The 10,449-nt window shown below is 33.2% G+C and overlaps 1 protein-coding gene across 1 annotated transcript in view; it reads left to right on the plus strand.

Annotated features, from left to right (window-relative positions):
* Positions 1-10,449, plus strand: part of LOC110101899 — a 28,732-nt gene that overhangs the window by 16,724 nt on the left and 1,559 nt on the right. The window contains exons 2-9 of the mRNA XM_020829995.2: positions 3,462-3,511; positions 3,655-3,758; positions 4,350-4,692; positions 4,886-5,050; positions 9,474-9,663; positions 9,748-9,971; positions 10,119-10,230; positions 10,336-10,430. Of these exons, the coding sequence (XP_020685654.1) occupies positions 3,462-3,511; positions 3,655-3,758; positions 4,350-4,692; positions 4,886-5,050; positions 9,474-9,663; positions 9,748-9,971; positions 10,119-10,230; positions 10,336-10,430 (1,283 nt within the window). The remainder of the gene's footprint in view (positions 1-3,461; positions 3,512-3,654; positions 3,759-4,349; positions 4,693-4,885; positions 5,051-9,473; positions 9,664-9,747; positions 9,972-10,118; positions 10,231-10,335; positions 10,431-10,449) is intronic.

A 10,449-nucleotide genomic window follows, 5' to 3' on the forward strand; every position in this document is an offset into this window, starting at 1 on the left:
AAACTGAATTTATAATTTCAATTTTCCGAATGTTTTATTTTTTAACTTAATGGTTGGCGTTAATAAATTTGAAATATCATATTACAAAATAAAACATGATGAGTTTTAGCAATAATTAAGTATTTATTAATAATTCAGTGATTGATCTAAATATTTTTGGAGAATAATTATACTATAAGAAGTATATGAGATATTATATCCTTTCATATATATTCCATGATCATATATGTAGTATTAAATTTTTTCCAACATACATTAGTAAACCCTGTTAATGTGTAAATAATGTTTTAGTTCTATACATAACTTTGTCAAATTGGAAACGAAAATATATAATTGTATTTATAAATAAATACTATTGGGTGAGCTATCTTAATTTTGAATCCAATGGCTTATTTTTTACGGTTTGAGTTAATTAAATTTTCATTGCTGTTAACAGTAAATATTACTTTGAAATAGTAAATGGTGATACATTAATTGCTGATATAAAGATAAGTTAGTTAGGTGGTAATCATTTAAATAATATAAAATTTAAAAAATCTTAATATTAAAAAAAATAATTTTTGCCCATACTTATAAAATTTAGATAGTTGACCGTAAAAGTCAAATACATATAATTTATAATCCATTTTTTTAACAAATATACTTCTTACTAATTAACAAAAATAAATAATAACAAAATATTTATATAATAGCTAGAGCAACCATGATTTATATAATAATTAATTCACAAAAATAGTTCTCTTAATTTACAAAAATATATACACAATACTTATTACTAATTCACATATATAATAACTAAATTTTAATATTTTTTAAGTTTATAAATGATTTTTTAAGTTTTATACTAACTAAATTTTAATATTAAATATTATTTGTAAATTTTAATATCTTTTTAGTTTGTAAATGATTTGTTTTAATGTCTTTTTTTGCTGTGGCATGGTTTTGGTTCAGTGTCTCGATTATTCATTTGCAAAAAAAAAAAAAAAAATTTCGATTTGAAATATTATATTATACAATACTATCCTAACTGAAATTTTAAACAATTTTTTTTTGTAAATAAAAATGATTATTACATTATTATGTAAACAAACAATAATTATAAATATTCTTAAATGACATGCTTAAAAAATTGTCATACAAACTCTTAAATTATAAGATGTTGAACATGCTAAATGTGATTTTGTATATTAAGATTTATGTTCGTGATACTTTTTTTTTAATATGATGACAAATCCCCCCTTTTTTTTGTAAATAAAAATGATTATTACATTATTATGTAAACAAACAATAATTATAAATATTCTTAAATGACATGCTTAAAAAATTGTCATACAAACTCTTAAATTATAAGATGTTGAACATGCTAAATGTGATTTTGTATATTAAGATTTATGTTCGTGATACTTTTTTTTTAATATGATGACAAATCCCCCCCACAATCCTCATACATAAATGTATGAAAATATTAATTCTTATTAAATTTGCATGGTTGTGCTTAAAAAACTAGAGCTTTGAAGCCTATTTTTTTTTCCATGAAAAATTATGATTGGCAAACTTGCTTTTTGTTCCATCTAAATATCTTTTATTTTTCAAATTTATATACTAAAAATTAACTTTTTTAGAGATATTTCTTATCCATTTTACTAGTAAGAATAATCATAATAATTTAAAATAACATTATTTTAATGCATTATTTCTAACATCAAATCTACAAAAAATTACTTTTACAACAAACTAGTGTGTCCTTAACCTAATATGTCTCACGTTTACTTTTTAAAGCAATCAAGTACAAAAGTAATTAATACAGCTCACTATTAAAAATAATGAAAGTTCAGCTCATATTTTTCGGTTTTTTAATAATATTATAAATTATAGTTAGTCTAAAAATAATTTATTAAATAATTTAAGTATAAAAATAACAAACATGCAAAAAAATATTTGGTTGACACAGCTCCTTTGCTTACACGTCTACATACTTATTCGTGCTTGAACAAAGATCTAACAATTACAAATTTCATACTTTCCAACTTAATATCAACAAAAAATCATGAAAAATATTACATAAATTGCAACAAATACATCATAAAAATTTTCAAAAAAATTAACAGATTTAACTTACAAATATAATTCAATGAACCTATGCTAAATAATCTTACAAAAAATAATTCATAACTAACATAAAAGCAAAAAAAAAACTCAAAAATAAAATAAAGAACAACATACCTTAAGATTTTGGTTCTCGGTAGTTTGAGGCAGCTGAGCTTGAAGAAGAGTGGAAGGAAACGAACTGCGGTTCCCCTTTTTATAGCCAAATTTGCTTCCCACTTCCCCTCATAACTTTTCTATCTGCCAACTACAACTCAACGTCCGCCATGAATTTCTACACCAAACTCGCATAATTTCCGGATCTTTCCTCTGCTTCAGACGAAATTCCACTGAAATTGCGCTGGCGCCAGCTGTGTTGAACTTAAAATGCTTACTAAAAAAAAAAAAACTTAAAATGCGAAGAATGCGCGGCATGTTTGCGCACATTCTAAAAAATACGCGTAACCTGTATGCGCATTCCTATAACTTCGGCGCATTCTTTGAATGCATCAATCCAAACCGCGCATTAAAAGCATATGCCGAACAATTTGGCGTATTGGCTTGTTTTCAAATTTTTTTTTTAAACGCGATGCTTCCGATGAAAGTGCCATGAAACATGCTCGTTTTCAAAATTTGGCCTTTAGAAGCTGCAAAAGACCCAAAATTAGAAAGTACACAAAACCTATTGAAATTAACTTAAAATAACATATTTCAATTTATTTCAGCTATGAAAATTCTCCCATAGTTCCAATACCCTAAATGAGTTAGATGAAAGCTTAAAAAAAAAAAGCATTAAACAGAGAGATGATAGAAGGGTGAGTGCTAATCAAAGGCTGTGCGGGCTGTAGTGGTAAATAGTGGGAGGCATAAGGCGGCACAATGGAAATAACCGGAGCTAGAAGGTTGGCATGGTGGGAAAGGTAATGGTGGGTTGTGGAGGAGTGGGTCTGTTTCTTAAGCTCTACATTCGGAGAGCTTATTGTTATTATCTTCATTCCACATCTATTGCTTAACAGCCTATGTTACTATAGCTTGAAAATCCATATCGCCATGAACTTTACATGCATATATATAACTTTATATTTGTGTCTTTGTAGTTGTTTATCTCCATGCAACGCCGGATTTAAAGTCATGGTGATTTCCATTTAAAAGGAAATAAAATGTAGTGGAGATTTCATCATTGATGAACAATTTCACAAAGGGTTACGTGCAGCACAAAACTAAACGATAACTACTTTTATCACTTCTGTGTCATTTTGCATGATAAAAATGCTGGAAAAAAGTTAAAATAACTCCAGAAGTATCAGCCCAACAAGAAAAAGACAAATTCTATGCATTTCACATAGATTTTTTTACTACCTTCCTCTCCATTGCAGATGAACATGAGGATCAATTGCGCTCTGATGATTTAACTTCCTTTAAAATGGTAAGTTTCTATTTTCATTTGTCACCAAGCCACCTAAAACAAGCGAGCAGAAATCCTTATTCTTCTACCCATTTCTGCCTTTTGCCACTATCTTGTCTCATTCTGAAAATATTACTGAATTTCTTGATTGTTTTTTTGAATAGGGAGAAAGTGAGGCAAAGACAAATGTGGAGTCGCTAGCCATTTTTCCAAAAAGTGAAACAAAACTTGTTATTGAGCAGTTGCTTCTGCAAGAGACTTTCACAAGGTAGCTGAAAAGTTCATTATGTATGTATATAATTTTCTTTTTTGTTTTTAGACCATCCATTTTGCTGCTAAACTATGTTATATATATATGTGTGTGTGTGTGTGTATATATATATATATATATATAATGCTTATCAATACGAGTGTTCATTAAAGACCTTTCCTTGGGATGTACAGGAGAAACATATTATGGAAGCATTTTATTTACATGAATTATTCTTCTCCTAGTTTTGGCTGTTTGTTTTGAACCTGTAAATTAACATGTTGGGAAATAATTTATATTTTTGTTGGTATAATATTTTTATGAGTTTAACGCTTCTTCTGTTGACAAGACTAGTACTGCATTAGAAAATTGATTTTTTCTTATAATCCATGTAACTGGCTTGATGATGCATTTGTTGTTCCTTTACACAGATATTTCTGCAATTTGCTCATTTGTCTGAAATATTAGCTGCTTGAATATGAGTGGCGTTTAATTACATATTTCTCTACTTGTAGAGAATGACATAAGGATTCGTTACTCTTTCAGTTTCATGGAAAATTTCATGTACTAAACCAGAGCTTGATTATCTTTCTCAATGTTTTCTACCAGAGACGAATGCAACAAACTGGTTGAGATGATTCAATCACGGGTCCCAGAAGCAAATTCTGTTGAAATTGGCAAGGAAACAGAGAATGAGGTGCCAATAATGATTACTGACCAAGGACAGTCTTTGAACCATAACAGGAATCTCTATCAAATATCCAATTTTTCTCCCAGACTTCTACCTTCCTTATCTCCAAGCTTTTATGCCAAGGAAGCAGTTATTCCTGATCTTCGCAACAAAGCTGTTTTGGAGGCAAAGAGATGGTTTGAAGAGAAAAAGCTGACACCTAGTCCTATATATGATCGAAGTTATGGACCTCGCAACTTGACCACTCGCATGAATCAATATGTTAGTTCTTTCCTTATTCCTATCTTGTTGATGCAGTACAATATCTCCCTTTGATGGTCTATGGTTACAGGTTTAAAGTTTTTTTCACAATTATAATTGCTGCTTGTTTTTAGTTGTCAACGAATGAGCGGTGATGTTTGGGCATATTTAAGTTTTTCCTTTGCATTTATTTGGATTTAACTGTGTTTTGCAGGGTTTTGAAGATGGTGCTGGTTCACCAATTGAGATGGCTAAGTCTTACATGCAATCCTTGCCTCCATGGAGATCTCCATCCTTCAGCACCAATGGTTTTATGACGTCACCATCTTGTGGGAATAGTTCTTGCAATTTTGGAAGTCAATTGGTAGCTACATCAGAGGTATTTTTGGAACAAATTAAGTGGAACAAATTAAAAGGAAAATGAGAAAGTGATTTCTAAATTGTATGCCATTATTTAGTTATTATGGTTAATGTAGAGTGTTCTTTTCTTATGTTCTTTCATTCGTTTTCTCTTCCTTTAGTTCCCCTTCTATGACTAATGTATTTTCCTCCTGCGACATTATGCTAAATGCCCCTATCTGTGGCTTCCTCCTTGATGTAGACAAAGGGGGGGTCAACTCATGTCAAAAATAATTAGATTTTTGGCTTCCCTTGAGTCTACTAGCTCAATCAAAATTGAGCTGAAATTTTAGCTCATTTATGAGCTGGTCTTTAGTTCACTTATTGAACTAAGGGTTAGCTCATTATTAACTATGATTTTAGTTCATAATTATCTTATATTAAATGTTCTTTTTATGTTTTTTATGTTAGCAATCATGTTTGTCTCTTGGAATTCCAAACCGGCCTTTGAAATTCCAAGATTTTCTTTTCCCATGAGGTGGCTCCTTGGCTTCCTCCATGGCCTTTAGTATTTTGTGCATTTGCCCCCTTGGATTCCGGCCGGCTGCTGGTTTTCCCGTGCCTGGGCTCTTTCCCGTGACCGTGCCCCTTGGTTCCGGGCGGTCTCCTTGGTTCCCGTGGATGCCTCTTCGGTTCCTTGGCTTGGAATGTTTTTTAGGTATTTTAATGCTATGTGATATTTATAATTCCTATGGGAATTTATTAGGTGTTTCTTGGTATTCCTCTTTCATACCTATAAATATAGGAGGATTTGTAGTATTTAAAAAAGTTGAATGATATGTTATTTTTGGAAAAGCTATAACCTGCGGGTTTGCTTTGGAAATCCTACAGGCTTTTCCCACCCTTCTTTCTCATCCCCTTCGGAAATCCCGCGGGCTCTTTCCAACCTTTCTTCTTGGGCTTCTAACCTCTTTCGTCTCTCCGCAAGTGCCACTCCACCTGTATCCTTCTTCTCTAAGTGAAGCAACTTTAGGATGTCGTCAAGTGATTGTGTCAAGTTTGTAAGTCGGTTAAATTTTGCAAGAGTCATTATTATAAGTCTTTGATTTCTAGTTTTTACATTTTATTTGAAATGTAAGAGTTTGTTTTTTCCTTCCTCATCCTTGGTCGCTTTGTCTTTCGTGGATCTTAGTGGGTCGCTCGGTTTTCTTATTTGTGGGCGAAGGGTATCCCTATATTTTATGCCCGCATCATTTGGCATTAGAGCAAGTTAGGAAGTCCTAGGGTTTGGTTGTCAAATTGAGTTGTCAAGTTTTATTTTAGTTTGTCAAAATTTTATTCTGTTTTGTTTTGACAAGACAAGTATCGTCGTGAATCTTATTGTGAGTCTTATAATTTTTGAGTCTGTAAAAAAAATGGAAAATACCAAAAATATGACTACATTCAAGGAAGAAAGCGATCAAAATAATCCTGATGTCCCACTTCCGTTGGACAGATGGATTTCTACAGAAGGTGACTCAACGGATCCACTTCAAGATCGTTTATACAAACTTCAGTATCACATGTTCCTATATGATCAAAAATTCGAGAAGTACAAAAGATATATACAACAACAATTCGAAAAGGAACAGGAAGAAATTTTGAAGAGATTTGGTGAGAAACTCAAAGAGCTGGATGAACAGTATGCACCTCCTCAAGGGAATCAACAACCAACTCATCAGGAGCTGTGTTCGCAAGAAGGGGAGTCTGATGTAGACAAAGGGGGGTCAACTCATGTAAAAAATAATTAGATTTTTTGGCTTCCCTCGAGTCTACTTGCTCAATCAAAATTGAGCTGAAATTTTAGCTCATTTATGAGCTGATCTTTAGTTCACTTATTGAACTAAGGGTTAGCTCATTATTAGCTATGATTTTAGCTCATAGTTATCTTATATTAAATGTTCTTTTTATTCTTTTTATGTTAGTAATCATGTTTATCTCTTGGAATTCCAAACTGGCCTTTGGAATTCCGAGATTTTCTTTTCCCATGAGGTTGCTCCTTGGCTTCCTCCATGGCCTTTAGTATTTTGTGCATTTGCCCCCTTGGATTCCGGCCGGCTGCTGGTTTTCTCGTGCCTGGGCTCTTTCCCGTGACCGTGCCCCTTGGTTCCGGGCGGTCTCCTTGGTTCCCGTGGATGCCTCTTCTGTTCCTTGGCTTGGGATGTTTTTTAGGTATTTTAATGCTATGTGATGTTTAGAATTCCTATGGAAATTTATTAGGTGTCTCTTGGTATTCCTCTTTCATACCTATAAATATGGGAGGATTTGTAATGTTTTAAAAAGCTGGATGATATGTTATTTTTGGAAAGCTATAACCTGCGGGTTTGCTTTGGAAATCCTGCTGGCTCTTTCCACCCTTCTTTCTCATCCCCTCCGGAAATCCTGCGGGCTCTTTCCAACCTTTCTTCTCGGGCTTCTAACTTCTTTCGTCTCTCCGCAAGTGCCACTCCACTTGTATCCTTCTTCTCTAAGTGAAGCAACTTTAGGGTGTCGTAAAGTGATTGAGTCAAGTTTGTAAGTCGGTTAAATTTTGCAAGAGTCATTGTTGTAAGTTTTTGATTTCTAGTTTTTACATTTTATTTGAAATGTAAGAGTTTGTTCTTCCCTTCCTCATCCTTGGTCGCTTCGTCTTTCGTGGATCTTAGTGGGTCGCTCGGTTTTCTTATTTGTAGGCGAAGGGTATAGGCACCCCTATATTTTTTGCCCGCATCACTCCTCCAGTGATATTTTCATCTTGTGACCCTTTGGCAATCTTGAAATCTTCTGCAATACTTCTATTGTGCCTACATATTATCCTTTACTACTAGGCGGTTTCCTTTGTCACAACCTAGCCTAAGTGCTCACATAAATTGAGGCAGGTGCAAACAATCATGCTGATAGTATTATCCAAGCCGCTCCTTTATCTATCTTTAATAGAAATTTCAACATGATAACGGCTGATGATTGTGTTGTGGACAATTTTAAGCTACTTGTATATATAATTGTCAGTTTTTATCTATCAAAACAATATTTAGAGTATCTAAATTCAAAACATAAGTGTAGTATTCATCTACTAATTACATGCCATTTAACATTCCTTACAAAGGCCAATCCTAATCTGCACATAATCATTTCAGAATCATCATTGAGCATATATAAGGCTTATACATTCCTTAGTTAGGTCCCTTAGCTTGTAGTAGCACCATAAAGTTCCTGCCTAAAGCAAAATCAACATATATCAGGGTGAGTTTTATAAACAATTTTATGGGTAAATCTTAGTTCTGTGCAACAATAAACATAATGGTCAGATAATCAATACGCATGCTAATCGTTGGGCCTTGGTAAATTTAAGTATATATTTGGGAATAGACTATCTAATTATGTGATCAGTTCTGTCACTTAAAACATCTATGCTTAGATGAATTTATTGAAAATTTGTATTTTCAACTGAAACATGGTTACTAGTGCAAAATCATAGTTTATGGCATAACATTCAGATATCATAGTCATAAGAAATTGGCATTATTTGGCGTAGCATCTGATGCATAATTATGATAATTAGCATGATGTTTAAGATCATATTCATAGTAATATAGTCAACGTTGGAATCATAAACATAGCAGTATCATGGTTATAAAATTAGAATCACAAACATCCATATGCATAATTGTAGAGTTTCAAAAGTACTCTTACAAAAGTAATCATAAATAACTTACGAACTTTAAAAATAAGCAGAACTTCAAAAGTACTCTTACAAATAAAATTTGTTCTGGGGGCAGCCCCCAGAAACCCCTGCAAGGGCACTGCCCTTTGACTCCGCGACCTGACCGGGCAGGTCGAACCCCGCTAGGGGGCAGCGCCCCCTTGGACCCCCGGCAGCCCGGCATATCGTTGTATTCATCATCTTTAGTAATAGTTGTTAGTGTTAGTCTGTTTCTTCATGAGTGCATGCTTTGATTGAGAGACATTGGATTCTATAGGAGAGGAGGAAGGGGTGAGGACTTTAAATATGTTATTTCTTATTTGTACTTTCGGAGTTTTGATAGACTTATATTTTGTTGTTATGTACTTTGGGACATGATTTTATTGCATCTATTTTCTTACTTTCCACTAATTTCACTTGTCATTTAGATGTTTTTATTGTATGATAGAATCTTACTATTATTTACATGCTAAACCCTTAAATTCTCATTTACGCAATTCTTCGTCCGTGAGGCTTACGCCTCACACCGCCTCGCCTCACGGACGAAAAACGCCACGAGGCTTATTTACGCAATTTTAAACCTTGATTCATATTAGTTTTTAGACGCTATGTAAGCTGATTTAGCACCTTTACCAAGTATATGACGCAGTCCTTTTATTGTGAAATCATGAGCATTAAAGCAGTCGCTCATATTCATTTTTGATTAATTACCAATTATTTCTTTGTCTAAATCTGCATGTAGTTTAAGAAAAGGGATTATATTTCCATTGGATCTTTGAACTCAGAAGAAAATTGCAGAACCTATCTGAAATCATTGGATAATGAACAAGAGTTTTCTAAGATGGGGCAATCAAAGTTACTTTCCAGGCTTTCAGCACATGAAGCTTCTACTACACCATCTGCAGCTGCAAAGACTTGCAATGAAGTTCAAGGTACAAGAAGTTGTTTTTATCTTTCTAAATTATTATTCATATACTTCATAATTGATGATGCGTCTGGTGGAGACAATTTTTCAGATAACTGTCTTAAGTTTCAAGATGCAAATGCTGCTGGGGCTGACCAACTGTTGGTGACAGATAATGGCATTTCCGTTGGAGCCATTTTACAGTCCAAAGAGGCATTTAAAGAATCACAGGAGGGACCGAAAGTTGCTGCATCAAATAATATTGAAGGATTGCATTATGACATTGTCAACATGCTCCACAATGATGCTGATATGTCGGTATCAGATGTAAGTCAGGTAAACCATACTGATTATATTTGTTTCAATAGTTGGGCTGCAGTTTTTTCTCTCTCTCTTGATCTCAATTATAGAATTGACGTTTCAGGTATTTGTTGCTCTGTTCAAGATTGTAATTGTACTTACAAATAAATGACACTAACATAGGTTAATTGTGTGAAGAATGTAGAAATGCCTTTGCCAATTGAGGAACAGATTGGCAGTATTTCGGCTCCTCAGGATTCTCTTACTTTTGCTTCAATAGCTGACAAGAATAATGGTGACTTCTGAGTTCATTAGTTCATTTGGAATTTATTTAACTAGCTTAAGTATGTATTATTGCATCAACTGCTATTTTTCTGTTTACATAGTTTGTTTCTTTCAGGACATTCCTTTCCTGAAACTGAGACTTTTCAGCTTGAGAATATCACCCCTACCGAGCCAAGGTACTTATTTTCTGGCTTGTATGACCTTCGTATAGCCTTCAGATTTTTTTTTT

This window comes from Dendrobium catenatum, unplaced genomic scaffold, assembly GCF_001605985.2.
Source record: "Dendrobium catenatum unplaced genomic scaffold, ASM160598v2 fragScaff_scaffold_974, whole genome shotgun sequence".
Taxonomy (NCBI): Eukaryota; Viridiplantae; Streptophyta; class Magnoliopsida; order Asparagales; family Orchidaceae; genus Dendrobium; species Dendrobium catenatum.